The sequence below is a fragment of the Haliotis rufescens genome, unplaced genomic scaffold (genome assembly GCF_023055435.1).
Source record: "Haliotis rufescens isolate VD_foot unplaced genomic scaffold, xgHalRufe1.0.p SCAF_5, whole genome shotgun sequence".
NCBI lineage: Eukaryota > Metazoa > Mollusca > Gastropoda > Lepetellida > Haliotidae > Haliotis > Haliotis rufescens.
Window position 1 is genome coordinate 63,112,915 of NW_025964223.1, and position 25,113 is coordinate 63,138,027.

The window sequence follows — 25,113 nt, forward strand, 5'->3', positions numbered from 1 at the left end:
CTGGCAGCTACATGATAGTACATGTACTTGAATTGTGGTGGTACGCCTCACTGGGCTTTCTGTTGAAATGTTTGTGTTCTGTGACCAGCATTTATCATCCCAAACTGGCTCCCACAGGAGATATGGCTTGTGTGAGATCAAGCGATATCTTCATTGTTGATATCGCTGCAATGAAATTGCATCACAATGCTTTGAAGACCATTGTGACATCATTGGTTGGTAACCAATGGTTACCATGACGTCACAATCAAATGACATCACTAATGGCTCTGCTACTGAAGCTGTTAGCAGTACTTTTTACACTTAAGACACTCCTTATGACTGTCTACAAACTGAAAAAGTTGGAAGAATGATGTTGGATGATAAATAAAATCTCACTCGAGTGTCTTTTGATATAAAATATATCAACACTCGTTGGCAAGCCTTAAATTATAATGAAAAGGAGCCAAGAGACTTTCTTCAATTTCAGAAGATACTGCAGTAATCTAGACTTGCCAAATGTTATAGACTTGCATGGGCTGTATTGGATACATTTGTTTCAAGGTCTTCATGACAGACTAGAGCAGGACATGCTTACCCTTTTTGCAAACATCTGGTGTCATCACTGATTTTCAGTGATCCAATCATATCATTTTCATCACTATTTTTCTTGTACGCCTAATGAAATATGTTCGGCAGATAATCGAGACTGATTATTCTCTGGCGTTGACATTTTGAATTCCACATTATCCCACTGGGGAAACCAATAATAGGCTGCCTATGTATGGAATCAAACTCAGATTGATGAGTGAACACTTTAACCACTAGGCTATGCACTGGTGTATGTTAAATAACTCAAAGTATGTGATTACCTCTAATTATGAGGCATCATGTCATACTTCCTCTCTGGACATCCGAATACAGAAGAGGGATTAGCCCCATGAGGAAGGAAGCGTTTGATTGGTGGGGGTCAAACACACTGGTCATGTTGGAGCATGTGTGCAAAGATGTCTGACGCCTATCAGGTGACCTCAAAAGTGCCAGTAATTGGTCAATTTCCAGACATCATTTCCTGAAACGCTTGCGCCATGTGTCGAAATTGCAATTGTTAAGGATGGTCTCACATCTATGATGCATTACGTTGAAATTGAGAAGTAGTCTCTTGTCATATGAACAACTTTTTTTCGTTGTGATAATGCAATTGACGAACACGTTTACATGTCAATTTCATCATGTCATTCATTTCTTCACCCGAGCAAACTGGGGTCAGGACTACATGCGAAGGAGGACTCTTACACTGGTGATGACCAAAGTACACAGTGTATATTACTACACCTTATGGATGCTTATGACGTCCCTTTTTCTGTTTGTATTTGTCTTTGGTAGGACTACGGACAAGGGAAAAATACATTTGTTTGATGAGTTACAGAAAAGCCTCATGAAAGCAAACAAATGTTTATTAAATTAGGATTAAGTATATGAGTGAGTGAGTGAGTTGGGTTTAATGCGGTTGGAACTGTATTCCAGTTATATCATGGCATGTCAGCTTAATATGGGAGGAAAGATCGAAGTGATGCAGGTCTCAGATGTTTGCCATTTTGGTGAAAGCCATGAGCACAGGTATGGTACTGACAAACCTAGAAACTGGAATTTGAACCCACAATCATAGGTTTCTGGCGTGCCCAAGGGACGCAACTCTGCACAGTGATGCACAGTGAAGCCTGAAGTGATGCAGGTCTCAGACGTTTACCACTTCGGTTAAACCCACGAGCACGGGTATGGTGCTGACAAACCTAGAAACATAATCAGGGCGAACCGGGATTCGCCTCACTAGACTGGGCCTCCAATAGCATTAGTAAATATATAAGACAGATTGGTCAATTTTGGCAGATGAGTACAATCTCATTGTCCAATGATGCCATCACATGATGAAGATGTAATATCAGGAAGGGATATGCCAGCATGAAGATCCTGTTAGAATTGATCTTCAGCAACCCATGGCGACTATGCTTGTCATAAGAGGTGGCTAACAGGATCGGGTGGTCAGGCTCACTGACTTGGTTGATGCATGTTATGATATCCGAAATGCATAGATTGATGATCATGATGTCAGTCCCTGGATTGTCTGGTCCAGACTTGATTATTTGCAGACCACTGTCATAGCTGGAATATTGCTGAGTGCGGCATTAAACAACAAACAAACAAACAAATAAGACAAGAAGGGATATGTCACCTGTTTTATCCTGGTAATTCAATCTTATTACTGTTTACTAACCTTTCCACTGGGCACTTGTCAGTTTTTCTTTAGGTTTTTGATGTTGATAGACAAAAAGTAAATCGGTTTTTTTATGTATGTGTCATGCAATGTAAATTGCCTCCCCTAGCTGGGAAATATACCGCAGATCATACTAGCTGGTTCTTTCATTTTGTGACTGAAACTTTGAAACAAATTGGATGATTAACAATATTTCTACTGAATTAGGAAATTATTTTAAAAATCATTTGTACTATCTGGGTCTTAAAGTGATACATTTGACTGAAACTTTGAAACAAAATTGGTGATCAGTAGAATGTTTTTTAGAAATTACTGATATCATCTATCCACTGGATCTTCTACTTTTATACATTATCTGCCTATCCCACAGAATGTCTGTGCGTGTTCTGCACAGGTCGAAAGAGAAAGCACATATCCGATAGCACCATTAACTACACACAATGCTACTGATTAAATCCGCTGACATTTTTTCTTTGTTGAACCAAATTGTTGAGGTTCATCAAAGCATTTCTATTCTTTGGATTTATTTTACAATGTGTGTATCATGTTTTTTAACTGCTCATGCTGTAAACAAATCCTAGAAACTAAATTCAGCATGAAACATTTTTCAGCCAAGACAACTGTCTTTTGAATAATTTCTGAGCACCGCTACTATGGGGCAATTAAAGTTGCATCTAAAGTTTCCCACGATTAGCAGAATCTTTGAAGGATAGAGGTGTATTAAGTTCCAATTTTAATCACTTTCTTGGTCTTTTAAAAAAAGGGAAGAAATTTCATTCCCTTTGGAAAAAACCCCGAAATTGAATTCTTTTTAATAGGAAAGGTATAGGCAGGTGAAAGTGACACTTGCAAGTCTTGTTAGTCCTAATGTTGTTTTCATTAAACTTCTGTTAACCCTTGTGGTGAGGATGGGAAATTGAATTAACCCTCAAGCTGTCAGATATTTTGGTTGATTTTGTAAGAATGGTTACAATTTGGTAAGATTATCATGTATGGTTTGGAAATAAGAGTCAATCCTAAGAATGAAAGTATAAGCGTTACAGAGTCTAACTGAGAATGTGTGGTCTGCTGGATGTAATTTGATAATTTGATTTTTTATAATAAAGTTTTTTTGATGCTCGGAAAGTTGACAACAAGCTTATAGCTAACATTGATAAGTCTCATAAGTGATAGTCAAGGAAGAATAGTCCTGTAAACTCTCTAACGAATTGGCAATATAATTTTTTAAATTAGTATGTGTAAATCAGGGGATGTAATATCAAGAATGCTTGCAATAAGATGCGACTAACGGTATCAGGTGGTCAGACATGCTGACTTGGTTGATGCATGTGACCATATCGCAATTGCATAGATCGATGTCAATCACTGGATTGTCTGATCCAAACTCGATAATTTACATAACACCATCATATGGCTGGAATTTTGCTGAATGCGGTGTTAAGCAACAAACAAACAAAACCAAAAACAGTAACTAGGATTTAGATAGTTTGCCATATATTTGTTTCATCACAATCCAACTATATAACAGTCTTCTTTTCTTTCTTTGTTGTTTACCCTTGCAGCTCAGGAGCATTGCATTAATTATGAAAGCAATTATCATTTGGCCAAAGGTAACATGGTGGCAAAGTTCTACTTGAGATATGCAAAACAATATGAATATTTCAAATTGTCACATTTGATTGTATTCTACAGTTATGGTATTTGAGATATATTTTCTAATTGATTTATTATCAAACATTTATAGTTTGGTAAGGTATGTTGGATAAAGATGTATGTCAGATATGATATTGGTATCTTTTATAAGGATGTGATATATATATCATATATTAATTATGAATATTTGACATGAGTCATAGGTATGTATATAGGGGAGAAACAGTGCATATTATGTATTTCAGACAAATATGTATTGATTGCAATATGTATATCACACTATAAGTATATTTCACAAACAACATTGTGTACGCTTCTAGCAATGTTATTATGCAATTTAAGTCTGTCATAGACACGCAGTGATAGGCAGTGCTTCTACAAAAAATCCAACAGCCCGTATATGTTATTGACAGAAGTATATTTCAGTAGTGTGATGTGCATTGCAGGATTTGATGTGTATTTCATTGATGTGATGTATATTTCAGTGGTGTGATATGATTTGATTTCAGTGATGTGATGTATATTTCAGGCTGTGAATGTGTGATATATCAGAGCAATGGTGGCAGCACAGGTCGCTTCACATCCCCCAACTTCCCCCAGTACTACCCCCGCGACGCCAACTGCATCCTCTACACATTCATCGGAGATGTCAAGGAGCTTGTAGAAATTACTTTTCTGCAATTTGATATGAAAAAGGCGACATCAAATAAGTGAGTAACTTCAAATATCACTTTCTTACACATCAAATTCCAATACTTTCATACATTGGACATTGCTCTGATCAAGCTCCTCACAGGGATAACCCATTCACGCTCCCTCTACTGTCGCTGTGATAGGCAGCCACAACCATGCTTGGAGTTAGACCTCACAACCGACTGACCATTATGTTTACAAACATCTGATGACCAAATACTCATCCCTCTGCTAAATTATTTTCTTTTTTTATCTTTATTTAAATTCCTACTCATGTCAACTATTAAGGAGTGCTTTTCCATTAGTCTGCACTATCGAATCAATTCTGATTAAAGTGAGTGAGTGAGTTGGGTTTAATGCTGCTTTTAACAGTATTCCAGTTATATCACGGCGTGTCAGCTTAATGTGGGAGGAAAGCCCAGAGTGATGCAGGTCTCAGACAGGTACCACTTCGGTGAAACCCATGAGCACGGGCATAGTGTTGACAAACCTAGAAACATAATTCACAGAGAAATTCACAGAGAAATCAGTATGTTATACACGTTTTCGCTCGGAAACGTCCGCCATCTTGGATAAGACAAAACACAACACACGTAATTGCAGTGTTACACGTGAAATCTTCATGGCCTAATTTCACTGCAAGTTTTAAATTTATATGTTTAAAGTTTGTTTTACAGACAAGATTTCATGTACAGGTAAGATTAACACAATGCAAATTTAACAAGGTTGATCTGTCACCGCTGATTGTATTGATTCGCCGTCATTGTGTTGATTCGCCGCTGATTGCATACAGCCAATTGTCAGTGACACTTGACACTGAGTGAAATTTCTCAGTTCGCTATACACGTCACTAATTAGTGATAGATGGGCTTGTCGGTGATCAGATATCAGTTCGCTGTATCCGTTAGTTCGTTGTAGAGAGTTTGTTATATACGTAAATTTTATATGATTTTATATAGGAGATTAATCGGGGATTTTTTAACAGTTCGTTATATCCGTGTTCTCTTCTGTGTGTTCGAATCCCGGTTCGCCCTGATTATGTTTCTTGGTTTGCCAGCACCATACCTAAGCATCCACTTATAGGTGTAGTAATATACATAAAGGCATTAAACCCAACTCACTCACTCACTCACTGACATTATATGTGTTGGTCACACAGTTCAAGGATGAGCGATCATTAAAAGTGTCCATTTGCTGAAGACATTTTTCATGCATGACTGTGGCCCCCTTCCACAAAGTGATCTTAGTGCTAAGATCTTAATTGCCATTCTTTAACATATAGTTGTAGCGCTAATATCACATCATGGATTGAGCCAGGGTTGTGATGATGTACATCCATTGTTGTTTCTTTGGGAGCCACCTTCCACATTGTACATTGGCAGGCTGTGAGATGGCTGTGAGATAGCAGTAATAACATTTTAATGACATTCTATTTTATTTTTTTCACGCTTTTAACTTTGCATTATATTTGTGTCATGACAAAATATGTGCATTTCATGAATTTCAAACTGGAAGTTCGAACTGTTCCATTTTCAAGAAGTATCACATAAAAATTCCACACAAGTCCTTGGAATGATTGGCACTTTGACATTATGTTAAAATTTGTTTTTCATAAATAAATAACAGAGCTATGGAACCTGGCCTCTGATAACGATTACTAAAATATCATGGTAAAGTCAACTTACAACACATTGTCATGTTCATTGATATCATGACTGACCTCATTTGCACCTCATTAATTGTCTGTTTGACTTCGTAATAATTCAATTTATCATATAATGGGTAGGTTTCTCGGTAGATAAAACCAACCAATTAATATGGTATGTGTTGGTGTCATTTACGAAAATATATGCATATACAAAAGGTCAGGTAGGTACTACTTTCAGTGTTTGCAAACAAACTTTGCATTACCCTTGTCTATTGAATCAGAATTGACAATCAGGGATCTGGACAAATTACTCAGATAATTGTTATCATTAATTATATCAATAAAAGTCTAAGATACCGAAAATACCAAGGAGGTTGATTTTGATTTGGTATCCACAATGTTTTTAGGGTATTCTAATTTTTTTGACCCCCTGTTTCTTGACATTTGGGTATTTCAACTTGAAAACCTTTTTCATAATAATCCCTGTCAATCATTTAAAACTAAACGAATAATAGAATACCCATCTGCGTCTGCTTGCAGCTCCCTTGATCTCTGGGAAGCCATTTTTGTTTGCAAAACCAAGTATAGAAAGAAAAGCCATATTTTTTTAATCACCAATCAGCTACTGTTCAAGATGCATTGACTAAGCAAGATGGCTCAATTGGCATCAATATTAGCATCAGTATTTGAGTTTGTCGCACAAGCTTGTCCGAATGTAACTGTTGGTAAATGAATGTTGATCGATATACACAATCATTTGTAATATACGCAATTGTTTTATCTAATAGTTGATATATATGAATTAGTTATAATTCAATAGCGTATTTATAGTTTTTCATGCTTATTTGATACACTTTGATTTCATTTGTCTGCGTATTTCAGTGTATTTATTGCGAACTTTACGCAAATATGCCTCTTATCTCAAGCTCCGGTTGACCGCCAAAATTGCCAAGGCTTAGTACATACAATGCTTATTCCTAATACAGGATATTTCCCATCCAAAACGGTCACTTGCGTGCTAATCCTACATTCTAATGGATATTTCTTTTGTTTTAGGAATATTTGTTTTCAAGTGCTGTCATACACTAAAAGTCTCTTTTCAATTTCACAAAATATTTATCTTACAACTGGAACTGGGAATATTTGGACTTACACAATTGTATATTTTGAATGGGTTTTCCACAAAGTAACTCTTGTGTTATTTAATCACAAGAAGCATTGCGTAACTTTCATATTTTCCGTACCAACTGCATGTCATATGAGACAATTTATGGTATTCAGAGCCTAAAGGGTTAATAGGCTACATCAATTCTCAATTTTCAAGCTGAATAATCCACATCTAGAAACACAGATTATACAGAAATAGCTCCAAGTTCAAATTATGAAAACCTTTTAAAAGGGCCCCAAACATGTTATTTAGCCCTGAACATCCATCAAATATACAGGTTTGAAATTGTGGCACCCTGAGGTAGCAGATCGGGAGAGTGGCAGCGATGGCTGCAGTGTTACGATGAATTGCCACCTCCTAGACAATGTTTCTAGCTTGTGGCTATCATTATATCCAAACACCATTAACACCTATATCCATGAAATGAACAACAGCGACATCCACCAGCCATCTTTGTTCCCGAGATGTCGGATTTGCGATGCTTTACCGATATTGATCACGGAGCACGTCAGCCATGATTGGAGTTAACCCCACTAGTGTGGCGGAAATTAAGGTCGCATAGCCGTAGGTGAAGGTTAATTAATGATGACCAAAAGAACGGACAGGGGATTGCCGATTGAGCGTCTCGCTTTGAAATGTACATGAAATCCACCTTTGAAATCGACACTTGTCATTGATGTTAAAGAGCACGAAGGGATGCAATCAGCCGATTCTGAAAGTTAGGGTTTTCCTGGTGGCTTCTGGGAATTATTTAGCAGATTTGCACCTCTGCCTGAACAAATCTCTACCCATCCATTCTGTGCTTGCAAAGTATTTTATGTGAGAGGTAGTTGTGACGCGGCAGCATCTTTGATGTGTTGCTCATTCTTTTCTTTCTGTGTGTCTTCATGGGGAGATTATTCCAGCTACTAAAAAAGATGTGGCACATTTTTGGATGCTGTTTTTAAATTCCCGTGGTAACAAGGAGGTGCTTTGTGTATTTGGAAGTGGAATTGATGTTTGAGGTGTGGTTGGGGTGAGGTTATATTCAGGGATGATGATGTGGATAAAGTCTGACAATGTCACAGTCTTGCACAGAGGCAAAGTCACAATAATATACACAGTCGCAATCATATCCATAGGCAATGACATAATCGGACACAATAACTGTCACAATCCACTAACAGAGTCATTATCACATCCACATGCATTGACACATCACACCTACTAATACAGTCACATCCTCACTCATGATTAATATCATAATCGCACACACACACATCAACATTCAGGATTCACCTACATCCTACAATCCACCCAAACACACCCAACCCCAACACCTAAGTACACTTAGCCACCCCTCCCCACCCAGTCACAAGCACCCACACCGCACCCCGATCACAACATAGCAGCCACATCCCACCATTAGCACACCTTGCCCCCACACCCCGATCACACCCTAAACCCCACATCCTACCATTAGCACACCTTGCCACCACACCCCGATCACACCCTAAACCCCACATCCTACCATTAGCACACCTAGCCCCACACCATATCCCGATTACAACATAACACCCACATCCCACCATTAGCACACCTTGCCACCACACCCGGATCACACCCTAAACCCCACATCCTACCATTAGCACACCTAGCCCCACACCATATCCCGATCACAACATAACCCCCACATCCCACCATTAGCACACCTTGCCACCACACCCCGATCACACCCTAAACCCCACATCCTACCATTAGCACACCTAGCCCCAACAATATATCCCGATCACAACATAACCCCCACATCCCACCATTAGCACACCTTGCCACCACACCCCGATCACACCCCGATCACACCCTAAACCCCACATCTTACCATTAGCACACCTAGCCCCAACAATATATCCCGATCACAACATAACCCCCACATCCCACCATTAGCACACCTTGCCACCACACCCCGATCACACCCCGATCACACCCTAAACCCCACATCTTACCATTAGCACACCTAGCCCCAACAATATATCCCGATCACAACATAACCCCCACATCCCACCATTAGCACACCTTGCCACCACACCCCGATCACACGCACACACCACCAAACCACACCCTAACAGAACACCAACTTGTCCAGGGAGCTAAACATTACTTGGAAGAATATCTCATCTGGGAACGTTACCTCCACGGACAGACAAGATCCTGAAGCTGTTACAAAGCCACACAGTAATCCATCTTGCCTAGACCTGTGTCCACACACTGTGCCAATGTTGTCCTTCCTGCATCTTAATCACCTTCATCGTTGGTAACTTCAAGCCGCTACAGTAGTTAAACCATAATTTGACTGAAAGGAGTCAAAGAGTACAAAGCGCCTTCAACATATTCAAAGAGATTTCACTTTAAATGACAAGATTACTTCAGAGTAATTGAAATTCTTTTAAAAACTTCTAATCAGTTTGAGTAGAATTTTTAATCACTTTAATGCATCCAAGTTAAGTGATTTATGGTCTACTGAAAAGTTTATGGTGTTCTATGTTAAACGAAAACAATGAAAAGTGTCGTAACTTTCCTTATCAGTTTCAGACTAAAGTTGTATAAAGTTTCAGTTTCATTGATGGAGGAAATTAAAGTTCATAAGAGGCCCCTGACCATATGTGATTTTATCTTGGATATATGATATCAATTCCAAAACTAATCAGTGTTCAATACTTGCAAAGCTCCCCCATAAAGATCTGGGTTAGAATTGGTCTTCAGTAACCTTGTTTGTCGTAAGAGGTGACTATGTTTGTTGTAAGAGGCGACTATGTTTGTCGTAAGAGGCGACTATGTTTGTCGTAAGAGGCGACTATGTTTGTCGTAAGAGGCGACTATGTTTGTCGTAAGAGGCGACTATGTTTGTCGTAAGAGGCAACTACAGGATCGGAAGGTCAGACTCACTGACTCAATCGATGCATGTCATTGTATCCCAATTTCCCAGATCGATGCTCATGATATCAATCACTGGATTGTCTAGTCCATACTTGATTATGTACAGGCCAGAAAATAGTTGAAATATTTCTGAATGAGTCAATAAACAACGAAAAATACAAACTGATAATTTGGAAGGAGGAGTTTCTGGACAATGGGTCCTGATTAACCTGGTTCCAATGAATTAGAAAACAGCTTACTCCAGCTTTGTGTTAATCTGTGGGCTTCTGGTATCTGGGAATGGTGAGGAATCCCCAGATGTGCTGATATGAAACAACAGGAGTCATTGCATGCAGGACATGTGTGAGAGGACTGCGTTCACGCGGCATAATGAATAGTTATTTGTAGCATCAGTAAAATAAACATTTGTTCACATTATGTGGGTATTTTATTATCACAGAACAGCGTCTAATGCTATATATTTGCCAGCATCCCAGAACCTGTTCTCTAATCAGATATTACATCGATGGGAATATCTACCGTTTCCATGGTAACATTGCATTTCATGGTGAAATGTTGCATTTCATTAATTAATATTCTTTATAATCCATAATGCAGCTACCATTCTTTTTCATGATGAGGACGATGTCAGTGTTTGGGGGAGATGATTTAAAGGCTTTAGCCATGATACATGGCCATTATATGTGAATGGGATTCAAATATAGACCTGACATTCAAACGTTGGCAACATGAAGAAAAATACATGGTTTTCAACCAGTTGATAGAATTTGATGCAGACATCAGAGGGATGAACTTTCATAATGCTGTGGATTTGTTTGAAGTTAAGAACTACTTTGAAATACTTTTTATGGCAAAGTGACTATAATGTTACATGCATTAACTCTTGAAAAAAGTCTTCAGAACGATGGATTTTAGCTTGGAGGATATTTGTAGAATGTTGTCCAACGGTATATCTGTTGTCAGACAAATAAGATATTTTCACAAATTATAAGGTAACGAGGGAATAGTTTGTCAGACCATTAGGTTTGATATACAGAATGAAAGTGACAAAACCCTTTCCATATTCATAAGAAATAGAAGTAGTCGATTGTATGGTTCTGACTGTATCATGAACATGCGTTTATGAATCACTATCAAATATTATAGATAATTATGACATACCTAACATACCAAACAAAATATTCTATTCCTTTTAGTTGTAATGAAATTGCCTGAAATTGTTAACATTGTCAATATTGTGATTGTTTAATGATGTCATTATGATGTCATTGTTCTGTGATGTACAGATGACATCAAAAAGTTTATTTGAAAGTGTCTCTTGATTTTACAGCATATTCTGTCTGTCACAGTTGCTAATTGTGTTTATCTGTGTATGATTGGGGTGTGGGTGCCCCAGTCATCTTGTGCGTTAGAATTTGATATGCAGAGTTGCCTCCCTTACGCATACCAGAAGCCTCTGCTAATGGGTTTGAATCACTCTCACTCACTCACTCACTCACTCACTCACTCACTCACTCACTCACTCACTCACTCAAGAGCTATGATATTAATTGTGTTGCATAGAATTTGTTTTTTAACACATTGTCATGAAAGATATCTGAATAATACCTTTCACTTTGATAAAAGTCAGGGTTTGAATTTTGAAGTTTCTGATTGGTCAGTCATGTGGTTTGATTCCCATGCTGCTTGGTTTGATGGGTCAAGGTAACCTTGGTATTTATGCTGCACGGTCTGGTGCCAGTTTCTAGAGGTTGTATATGTGGAACTGAGACTGTGTTGTTAGAGTAATCAGTAGCTGCCATACTGATAGGGTTACTTAAATTTGAGTAATCAGTCAATTTGAATTGCTTGATAGGATTGTCATTCGACCTGAGTCTTGTCCCTCTTTAAGCACATATCACAGACAATCTGACTTGTGTCCCAGAACATTGATAATGTACCCAAGCACTGTGCGCTGGGAAGTGGATAATGTATGAAATTTCATCCATGATAAATCGCAAAGAACATTGAAGAACGAAGCGCGATTTGTTTCACGATAAAACTTTTTTCTATCATGACATCATTTCTGGAGATTTGAATATGCGCTCTCAAGTTGATGACGTCATATATTGGACAATGTTATTTTGAGTAGGAAGTGTCAAGTGAGTTGTTCCCCATAGCTGTACCTGGGCTATGCAGATAAATGCAGTGGCCGAAGTATTGCATCCAAAGAGAGATATGACAATCGGTATTAGGAGAAAAGGTTCAGATACTCGACTAATTGTGAGAATATGTGGGAAATACCAAATTTAACCCACCTGTTAATAAAGAGGACTTGTCCGACATTGCTGAGGTGGGATTCTCCTCAGGGGGTCATCCTTATTAAAATATGGGTAAATATTTATATTGAAGCTTGTACATTTTTTCAACATCCTTAAGAGGCTGTACATAATTTTTATATCTCATATGAGAAATAAGGGATTGGATGGTCAGGCTCGCTGACTTGGTTGTTGCATGTCATCGATCCCAATTGCGTGGATCGATGCTCATGATATCAGTCACTAGATTTTCTGGTCCAGACTCGTTTATTTACAGACTGCCGTCATATAGGTGGAATATTGCTGAGTGCGGCGTTAAACAGCAAACAAACAAAACATATGAGAAATATATGACTTGTCGTCGTTGTTTATTGTAAAACACTTGCTCGTGACCTTCATGGTTTATTCTCCCTGCATTGGTTTTTCGTATGATAAAGATCTCCAACTCCCATTGTTATTTATTTCTTAAATATTTACAGTGAGTTAAGCCAGAAAATGTTGTGACAATTCACTTTACATCAGAGAGTTCTTCCACACCTACCCCTGATCCTAATGGAGGCTGATGATGGATTGTGAGCTTGTTATTCCCTGTAGGAAGGCATGGAATTCTTGAGATAATCTCTGGTGTGTTTATGGTAGCTGTTGTTCCACTGCTATTGGTGTTAGCACAAAGCTCAAACTGCATCACATGCATTTCTTTGGGTGCACTCATTACACCTGAGCTGCATATTAATGCAGTCAGGAGTTATTAAGTATTTATGGACCCTTCCTGATAGGTTTTGTCTGTTTGTTTGTTTGTTTTTTAATGCCGCACTCAGCAATATTCCAGCTACATGACGCCAGTCTGTAAATAATTGAGTCTAGACCAGACAATCCTGTGATTGACATCAGGAGCTTGAATCCACGCGATTTGGATACGATGACATGCATCAACCAAGTCAGTGAGTCTGACCAACCGATCTTGTTGGACGCCTGTTACGACAAGCATAATCACCTATTACGGCAAGCATTGGTTGCTGAAGACCTATTCTACCCCCGATCTTCATGGGTCTCCTAGCTGATGTTAATTTGAGGACGTTCTTGAGTCAGTAAAGTTATCGACAGTTGTAATGGTAGACATGTAGAGGACATTTCCTGATTGGCACATCAGTGATGTCGGATGCAATTCCCTTTGATTTGTACCATATGATGGCATGTTTTTTCAGGTGAACAATTGACTAGCATTTGCATCTTTTTGTGATGGATGTCACCGGTGGGGCAGGTCACGCTCACCTTTTCGTGAACACCTGGTATCATCTCTATTTGATAGTGATTCATAAACACATGCTCCTGATATAGTTGGAATCGTACAATGGGCTTTCTTTTAAATATAGAAAGGGTTTTGTCGCTTTATTATATAGCCATATTGTGTCCCAAATTTGAAACTTATACAGTGTTGCTGTAGCCATTATAACAAAAAAGCAGTTTTAGATGCTGTTGAAGGTGGTGACAGTCATTTTACAGTTGTCACAGTTTGCAAATCTATAACAGTCTTGATGAACAAATCTGAAGGAAGAAGACTTCATCAGGTGGTGCTGGCGTTAGTGAGAGTTTTTTCACACATATAACAATTTGTGTAAATATTGTCTGATAAACAAAACCTCGAAGTAAATCCTCAAATCCCCATGAGGTCCCCAGTTGGTGTCATTACACAAACTACAATCCAACCTATGTTGCCATGATGTCTTTGAGAAGAAGTACTCTTTAAAGATTTTGTTTTCCTTGGTGTCGATGTAGTTTCATTGCATCATTTAAGGCCTGCTAAAGGTTGAATGTTTGTTTTTTTCTACAGTTGTGAAAGGATGTGTGACAAAACTTCAAGACTACATTTACTTCTCATTAACTCTGCACTGATAGGAAGAAAAACACATTGTTTGGTTGAGAGATCTGATAATTTTGCCCTTTACTTTGCTTTAATTACTTAAAAACTATATCTATCTCATTGTGTTTACCAGTGATGGGGAAACTGTTGACATTTTAATATTGTCCTGCTGAGATCTCTGTGACAATTGTAGTCAGGATTATTCATTTTTCTTCCAATATCCTGGACTTTGATCAGTGGAACATGAGCAGCTCACAGCTTGGCAGGGTCCTTTGATCAAATCTGAAATTGATTGGAAATAATTAGGTTTTGTTTTAATCAGGTTCTTCTGAAGTTTGTGACTGCCTCCTTGGTCTAGTGGTAGAGTGTCCGCCTGGAGAGCGGAAGGTCCAGGGTTTGATCCCGGACGCATCATACCAAAAGACGTTAAAAGATGGTACTTGTTGTTACGCTGTCTGGTGCTCGGCATTAAGGGGATGAAACAAGGACTGGCTGGCTCAGAGTCAGTATACTGTGTCTGAATGGAGTATTCATGTTAAACTGCGGCATGGTATCTCAGTGATGTAGCACTATAAATCGGCATTAGTCCGGACTAGTACAAGCAGCCACACATACACTTGCATGCATGTCATGATATAAGTGCAATAATCTTGGACACGACGTTAAACCCCATTTCACCTCACCTCTGAAGTTTGTCTTTGAAATATTTCACTTCATATAGATTCCATCTGTCAAATTTATCAAAACAGAACAGTGTATTGAAAGGAAACCCCTTTGGAATACAAGTGTTCTAATTAGATGAAGATGAAACAAACCTTTTATTCAAAACACATCGTACTACACCCATCATATCGTTGTTTTACTGCTTATTGATTCCGTTCTTGAAACATATTTGCTGGAAGCTTTTGTCCGAAAGAAGAATACCATAGAAACTTGTCATGAGCAGAAGCCAGAAAGTGGAACATGTCGTTTGAGTTTGGACTTACAGGAGGCATCAAGTGCAGAGATTTCAACTTTGTGTTAGTTCATATCATGTAAAAACTGGAGGAACTGTAATTGAATATTGGCAGTAATGGAGAACCTAAATAGCATTTCTAAAGCTCTGGGAGGAATACCAAGGAGAGGTGTAATACATTTTAGATACTTTTTTTGGAAATAATGAAGGTGTTAATATAGCACCTTGTATGCCTCCAGGTGATGTCTAATGGATTCCTGTTCGAAGCCTTTTTTGAGTTTTTCATCAGGGTAACATTTTGATAATGTGTCTGGAAAACTCCTGATGCTCTGTTGAGCAGTCATCACTCACTAACTCTGAAACTAGCCAGCAGTCCGTTACACTGACAAGTTAACTGTGGGTTACGTTATACTATAAGGGTAACGCTATTTTTCAGGGCATTATCATTTGCAAAAGCTGAGGCCTTCCATTAACTGCCCGATGAAGGAGGGCAGTTGAAAAGACCGAGTGCTTCTGCAAATGATAATGCACTGAAAAATAGCGTTACCGTTATTATAGATAAAATGGATTGAATTTGTTATCAAATAAAAAGAAACATTTACTGCAATCAACACGAATGTCACTGACCCACTTTTACAAAAATGGAAACATCATAGAACAAACCAGATGACGTCACTCTTGAACGTGACATCACCTATCCCTATCCTATGACGTCACCTAACAACGGGCGTGATAATGGCCCGTCGTCAAGCAATATGAGGGCATTATCAAGTTACAGTGGCCTGCTCATTTCTGATAACATGCGGGCGGTTTAATAATAATTCTATCCATTTTAGCTATAATGACAGTTAACAGACAATGGGTAGCATTACATGAGATAATATTAACGGTTGGAGGATTCTAGTTAAAAAGAACCATGACACAACATAGGGCCATGGTTTCAGTAACATCAGAGGATCTGGCAAATCCTTATGTGATGTCACATGATAGATGTTCTGGCATTGTTCTGTGTGGAGTTTTTTTATATATAGGTAGTAAGTCCAGATTATGGTGTGATGGATGTTCTGTTTTAACCATTGGTCATGAAGTTCTCTCCACTTCTTCATCAGATATCCAGAGTAGATGAAGTTCTTCAATCCTCTTGAGATTAGGAATTTGATGTGTTAGAGGAGTTATTTCAATCTGCATTCTCCTAGGGGAAATAATTTTTGATACTATAAATTTGGAATTTTGGACTTGCTCATATTTAATCAGGGTTTTGACAAGTCAAGGATGAAAGATTTCAAAGTTGATACCACAATCCAGGCCGCCATACCGGATTCGGAGTGAAATATGACAATGCACATGAAATGTACACAAGGCTATCTGTCGGATGATCTCCAAAGCATTATAACAGAACATTCAGCTTAATCATGTAATGCATTGATTCTTCATAGGTTACAGCTCAGTGGCAAATCTGGAATCGTGTGATAATATTAAATGCTATATGATAGCATGCGATAGTGGCACATGGTCTTGTGTACTGCACACAGGTCACAAATCAGGTGACGTTGAGCAGCATTGGTCTCTAAGAGTAGGTGGATGGGTAACCATGTTTTGCAGCTTGACTCCTGAGTCTCAGTTTCTAGGGCTTCAGTTGTGCTCCACACTGAAGAACATTTAGGCAAGTGACTTTGTTAAAATATCTCTGTTGACTCAGCAGTGAATATGATAATAATATGATTGTTAACCTTAATGATAGCAACTTACAGGCAGCTTGGGTTGTATACTCCCCAGGGAGATGAGAATGAAAACACACTGATTTACTCACCGGGGTAATAATGTAGCACTTTGAGTGTGCTTCAGGGCGTGGATTTGGCGCATTATAAATATGCACATAATTATTGTTAACATGGGTTACTATGATATGACATGGATGAAAAGGGAATTAGACAATATGTACAACATGACATGACATGACATGACATGACTGATGTCAAGCGGCTGGTATAACATGACGTTGATCATTGCTCATATTATCAATCACTGGATTGTCTGGTCCAGACTTGATTATTTACAGGCTGCCATCATATAGCTGGAATATTGCTGAGTCCAGTGTTTAACAACAAACCAAGAAGCTTAAGTCAATTCAGGGTCAGTCTCTATCTTAAGATTATCAATTTTCTCACAAACTCCAGACAGTTGAGACAAATATCATTTGGAATCCGTATTGATCACCAAAACAATTGGCACAGCTCCATGACATTCACTACACAGACTCTAACTTCAAGATCCAGATGAAAAAGGGGATAGCTCAATCATAATTTAAGTACATCGATAATGATGTAGATTTAACATTGAGTGGTTGTGAACGGCCAGACTGAGGTGAAGCCCCTGCTAATTCTAGTGTAGATTATGGTAACATTGTACCTGGTAGCCCAGGGGACTCGGATGACGACTGTATAGCTCTCGGGACCAATGATACATGACAGTGTTCGGCACAAATTAGGTTATGCTTCCATTCTCTGGCTTCGGACCAATTCTGTCAGTGTTAGTGATGGTGAGCAAAGGTGCTTCATTTGTCCACGAAGTAATGAAAAGTAATCCAGGATTGGTGAACTGTGGTAGCATACATATAGGCTTACTCATGGGATCCATCAATGGCTTGCTGTTCTCAGAAACTAAAGTGTTGCTATTTATATGTCAGTGTTGTGTCCCTTTGATGTACAAGGATCTGGTGATGGTCCAAGATTTGTCCTGATTCTTTGTCTGTCTTGTGTTTGTGCTTGTACAACCAGCATCATTTTGGACATTACCTGCTGAGGCAAATGGTGAAATATGTTTAAGGACAAGATGGCAATGTTAATGGATAATCATTTAATATTCTTGGGAGTGGGTAGGGGGCCCTGGGAGTTTTTTTGGAAAATAATTTGTTCCATAAAAAACAATTTGCCTCAGGTTTTACAACAATATCCTGGATGACCTTGAAACAAATAGTCGTAAAAATCAAGAAATGTTAGCTCATCTTTATCATATAGTTGGAATATTGCTGAGTGCATCTTTAAACAACAACCAAACAAACAAACAAATGACTAACGGGATCAGGTAGTCACGGACGTGGTTGATGCGAACCGGGATTCAAACCCACAATCATAGGTTTCTGGCGTGCCCAAGGGACGCAACTCTGCACAGCGAATCACGGCGCCTTAGACGACTGGGCCACCCGTGCCCCCATGATATATCGGATATGGAGTATCATCATGACCTTAATTGCACAGACTAAAGTTCACATTATCAGTCACTAGAGTTTCCATTCACACTTAATCTAAGCTCACATCAATAAAGCTGTAATAGTGCTGATTATGACATGAAACCCTCTTCTCCCATCCCCTGTTACCAGAGATAAATGGAGAGAGAACTAAGCTGGATTCCTTAGCCGTTCATAGAACATAGAACATGTGACCACAGGCACCACAAGACCATTGAAGATGTCCCAGCCGCAAATAGCAGACTTGTTTCTTTAGATCTGTCTTGTATCACAGCAAGAACTTACATTTGATCTTGTGTAAAATTAATATGGTACACGCTAGTTTGACCTTCAAATCCAACCAGATTATACCACTGCATGGAAATCAATTTCTATGGATATAATGAAATCTTTTTTACTGACTTCACATGACTAGATCAAGCATGTTCATGAGTCGGTATATTAAGAGAACTGGGAGTAACTTCATTAAATGCCATTCATGTTCTGTGCTAACTTTCTAATTCCGCCAATAGAACATGCTTTGAGAACTCCAACTGATTTTGATGTGGATTCCTATGATTTGAGGCATTGTGAAAGCAGGGCTCTTGAATAGGATGTTTCAAACATGATCAGAATAAAATCCTAAAAAATTGGAAGCATATTCCCTGAAAATTATGTTTAATAGGTTTGAATCAAAAGACTTTACTACATGCAAAGTTTTTGGTTCTGCATGTGTTTGACGTTGAAAGAGTTAAAGACATGAGGGCTTCAAGATAATGTTTTCATGCGTTAAACATCCACCTGGATGTTGATAAAGTAAGGACTTCAATATCCTTGATCCATGATTTGAAATGGTGATACCTGGGAAATTTAACTGTTTATGAAGATTAAACTCAACTCACTCACTCACTCACTCACTCACTCACTCACTCACTCACTCACTCACTCACTCACTCACTCATTCTTCCAAAATGCCAGCCTGAGTTGTATAACACTATGCAGCATTCTTTGGGACAGCCTATCAAAGGGCAATAAATTTTTTGCTAATAAATCAGAACCCTTTAGAACAGAAATATCTTAACTTCACAGGTCGCCAAGCTTTATACAAAGTTAATGCTTTTGTATTTTGCTACATCGGACAATGAAGTGTCTCGTGTTAAGTTTATCACATATGCCTCTACACTTAAGAAGTAGACGCCGCCATTGATTTCTCCAGAGATTACATTTCTTCAACAAATGTAGTATAAAACTTAATTTTCTGTGAATGTAATAAATTAAATTTCCTACTTGACAGTGTCTCGAGAGACAACCACTATCCTTTGAAGGTGTTACTTGCTGTTTTATGCCTAAACAATGTAGACTAAATTCATTTGTGCCTTTTTGGCAATGAAATGGCAAAATGTCTGCTAGCATCCTTTGAGGTGTTCATGTACCAGAGCTATGTACGAGTGTGATCTCTTGAACCTGTGGACGTTATTCATAGAGCAGCATAATCTATTTATCATCATCCATGTCTTGATGGGTATATTTATTGATGCTGTACCCAAGTGGTTCGCCTTGTGTAACCAAGGGGAGTAGATTGTTATAAATTTGTCTTTACTTGTCCAGCCTCAGTACCGACTGGCTGTGCCATATTTCATAACGGAGACAGACCAATGTACTGAATAAGGTGAATGCTTCCAGTATGAAGGATTAGATATTGGTTTGTTGAAAATGACTTTGTGAAGGTAGCAACATTTTCTTTTTTCACTTGGATAAGAAAATTATATACCCATTGAATCTGTAAAGAGTTCTATTCCCAAATGGATTTTTGGAACCATTCTTTGATAGTACCATCATACTTTATGTCTCCATTAGGTGGAGGTAAAGCAGCCAAGCATGAAAGAATTCTTGTCAAACAAACTTTTGTAATTCGTTTTCAGATATTTGGTCGTAGATCTATGTTGAATGGCAATAACTTGTCAGAATGAAGTCATCTTTAAGAGAATTGTCCTTTTCCTAGATATTCATAAACCATTTATGTGTGCTCATGAATCATAATCCAATTTTACTTTAGCAGAGATATCTATAGAGGTTTCATGATTCAATCCAATATTTTTTTACCAGTTCCTATATGTTGTTAAATAATGCTCATGAGAGAGAAGAATGGTTATCTAAATCCTCTTGGCTCGTATCGCTATTGATTTAACTACAAATTACTTTTGACTTTTCTTTAATCAATGATTATTTTTTCGTGTTTATTTATTCCTAGAATTTTATAATGTGCAGTTTATATTCAATCTGTTTGATAGCAGATATGGCATTAGTTATCTGTTTGCTTAATGGTGAGGTCAGGTAAAATGGTGAGGTCAGGTGAAATGGGGTTTAACTTTGTGTTCAAGACTATTGCACTTATATAGTGACATGTGTGCATGTGTGTGTAGCTGCTTGTTCAAGTCTGGACTAATGCCTGTTTCATAGTGCTAGCCCACTGAGATTACATGCCACAGTTGAACATGGATACCCCACTCAGACACAGTATACTGACTCCAACTGACCAGTCCTTGTCTATCCCCTTAATGCCGAAAGCCAGGCAGGGTAACAAGAAGTACCATCTTTTATCATCCTTTAGTATGATGGTACCAGGGGATGAAACCACCGACCATGCGTTCGCCTGTCACGGACCCGTGGTTAATCATGTGACATATTGTTGAATGAAAAAAAATCACTAGAGCTCAGTGGTTACACTTCAAGTCGCTAATGTTCACATTTCTTTATGATGATGCACACATTCCTTTTGACTTGTATATGTTTGAGGAAAGATAAAGCTTCAGTCAACTTCAGTGTACACATGATTTTATTTTCATAAGAGACCATATGTATTATTTGGTCTCTGGCTTCATACACATATCTAAACAGTTTTTGCCAGGGCCACAGTTAAACTATTCCCAATTAGACATTGTACTCTTAAGACCCACAGTGGGTCGGGTAATAGGGGTTTGGGTACCCGGGTAGTAAATTTAGACTCGTCCCAGCCCTATTTCTAGTGATACGTCATACATGTTAGGGTATTGTTTGTGATAGTGATTTGATATAACACACAAGGCAGCCAGGCTCTTTAAATGACTTACCACTTTTTCCTAATATCTACAAATTGAAAAACAATATTCAATAACCACACATCTCTTTTTTTCTTTCTTTTTATCATCCCTCAATTCTAAGATGTAACAAATTTATAATTTGCAACAGTTCTAAAAGCATTTGAAGTAGGACTTTGCTCCACGGTCTAGACAATGTAATTTGTGCTGTGTGTGAACTGGAGACATTGCCTGAAGATTAGTGCAATCATTGACTGTTAGATTGATCTATGTAACAGAATTTGAGTTAACTGAAAAACAAAATGAGTTTTGGATGACTTGAATGTAATTTGCTGGGATGGCCAATTTGCCAGTGCCTATTGCTCCCCCCCCCCCCTTCCCCCCCTCAGTTGAATTTTTTAAAAGGAATGCATGAGAAAGATGAGGATGAAATTGAGTTAGTGGAATTTGTTGAATATGAATGCTTTCTTACTGTAACTTAAATGTAGCATTCCTCTCAACATCTGCTAAAGAGGGAGCCAACTGGCTCAAAATCAGTCGGATCAGCAAAAACATCGAGCTGACTTGAGTTCAAGTCTTTAACAGGCAGATGTCGCATCCAAGATTATTGCACTTGTATAGCGACGTGCATGTACGTGTGTGTGTGTTTGTTTGGCTGCTTGTACTAGTCCGGACTGATGCCGATTTATAGTGCTAGCCCACTGAGATACCATGCCGCAGTTTAACATGAATATCCCACTCAGACACAGTATACTGACTCCGAGCCAACCAGTCCTTGTTTTAGCCCCTTAATGCCGAGCGCCAGACAGGGTAACAACAAGTACCATTTTTTAATGTCTTTTGGTATGACGCGTCCGGGGATCAAACCCCAGACCTTCCGCCCTCAGGGCGGATGTTCTACCACTAGACAACAGGGGCAGTTGGCAGATGTTGGAAGAACATGAAGACATAGAACTTCTGTGGATAACAACTTCTTTATTGCTTGTAATGATGTTTCAGGCTACTTCTTGCTCTGTCACCATTGGTTTGTGTTTGAGACAAAATAATGATAGTAAAATACATTGTCAAGATATATAATCAAGTCTTTGAAAGGCATTTAGAAGTGATACACACAAGGAAGAGAATTTATGGATGTCAACTTCTCTATTATGTATATGAGGAACACAACGTTCTGGAGTATATGCTTACTCCTTCATCACCTGATGAAGGTGTAAACATACACACCGAAACATTGTTCCTCATTATATAGAAGTTGACATCCATATATTCTCTTCCTTAAGATATATAATAATTAGCGGCTGATTCAAGGACCAGAACTCTACATGTGGGAATGTCAAGTTTCTTATTCTATTCCATTTGAATTCATCCTCTTCAAAGGATTTAGGATTCAACGAGAGCTGAATGGGAAGTTTCACATTAAGAAGTCTGGCAATTGTCAAACATATCGTAGAATGGCAACATTTAGTTAGAATGTGTGTGGCAAGGGCACACATATCATCACAACAACATTAGAAAATGTTATCTATGGGCTTCAAAATATGTAAAATTTTCTAAAATCTTCAAGTGGTTCTTCTCAGGTCCGAGGCAGTAGAAATATATTCCACTGGAGCATTCAGATTCACTCCAGTCCTGGCCTTCTATTCAATCACTGGCTTCACTACTTAATCACTCATTCAATACATCACTCACCGAGCACTACCTTTCTTCCAAAGCATGGATTCTTCCATCATCTCTGCTCCTGTCCACAGGCATGATCAAATCCTAAGCTATAGATCCCTTTGGAAACTATCCATCAGTAGGATGTCTCTCCATCCATCCATCCATCCATCCATCCATCCATCAATCCATCCATCCATCCATGCATCCATCCATCCACTCAACCACCTAGCCACCCTCCCAACCAACCTGCCTCCTATCCACTCATATGATTGTTCCTCCATCTGTCCATTCATTTATTCATTCATTTCAAATTGATTCATTCATTCACAGTTATTTCAATTCATTCATTCATTCATTCATTCATTCATTCATTCATTCATACTTATTTCAAACTCATTTGTTCATTCATTCATCCATTCATTCATTTCCCCCCAATTCATGTAAACCTTCAGACACTCAATGAATACTAAATCTCATAACATAATGTCATACATGAAATATGAAAAACAGATTCAAACTTTGATATCCAGACATACCAGGGTATCAGTGTTAGTCCCTAGAGGGTTAAAACCTTTTGCCAGGGCTTTAACCATACAACCCTCTAATTGGTGTAAACCATCTATAGCCTGTAGGCCAGTCTGAATCATAAATATTTGAAATCTTTGACCATTTCATAGTCTGGGTCACTTTGCTTGAGGCCTTATTGATGTCTACTGCAAGATTACACGAAATCTGTCGTCAGCTTTGAGACAAGAGTGCACTCTCAGCCCCCATTTATGTGGAAGGCACGAGAGGTCAGGCTAAATATACCTTAATTACTATCCTCCCAACTAACTGCTGTCCTAGACAAGCTAATTGCTGGTTAAAAGTCCATGAAACAAGTGGAAATGATCAGGTGCCACTAATGAACTATCTATGTCTATAGGTAAATGGTCACCTGTCTCCAGTCCTGGTCTAAGGTGTGGAATTTAACTCTTGTAGAATGAAAATACTGTCCCCCTAGAGCAAAGCCAAACCTCCAATTGTCCAGTCCCAGGTGACGTCTTTGGTCATTGTCCAACTTTGTTCTTGTGGGACTCTAATGACTTTAGTTGCGTCTGTGGAAGCTTCCAATATTATTTGAAGATGCCTTTGGTTTGCAGTTCCTTCCTTTAATAGGTATAGGATTTGAGAATGGTTAAGTGTTTCTCCTGATGTGTTTCTACTGAATGTATATCCCATCAAGGGAAAACCATTTGGTAGTTTTCCATTTCTTGGCATTAGTTAGTTGCTTCAGAATTGAAGATGTTGCCTGCATAAACCGGTAAGTGATGGTTTTGTGAATGAGTTAGCTAGATATTCAAGAATATATTCAATTTCTTCGACATGATTATATGTTTCCAGTGTTGACCGTTTACTGAATCTTTCCATCAGAAGAAAACTGACCTTTGTCCAACTGTGACTTGCACTGGTCATTCATATTTCAACTGGAGAGATATTTTAGAGGTGTTGATCTGTTACGAGTGCACAATTAAAAATTACGCATTGACTGGCAATTTACCCCTGGGCTCAAACTTATATCCATACAAAAAATTAGTTGCAATACATCCTAAAATATCAATGATATTCTTAACAATTTCCAACACATGAGAACATTAAACACCACTCATTTATATTTTTCCTCTAAAAAGCTAACATTGTTGGGATTCACAACACTGGCAAAGAATCAC

At 38.5% G+C, this 25,113-nt stretch overlaps 1 protein-coding gene across 3 annotated transcripts in view; it reads left to right on the forward strand.

The window, feature by feature from the left end:
• Positions 1 to 25,113, forward strand: part of LOC124143847 (suppressor of lurcher protein 1-like) — a 301,234-nt gene that overhangs the window by 153,648 nt on the left and 122,473 nt on the right. For all 3 annotated transcript variants that reach the window (XM_048383705.1, XM_046512999.2, XM_048383706.1), the window contains exon 3: positions 4,437 to 4,617. In XM_048383705.1, the coding sequence (XP_048239662.1) occupies positions 4,437 to 4,617 (181 nt within the window). The remainder of the gene's footprint in view (positions 1 to 4,436; positions 4,618 to 25,113) is intronic.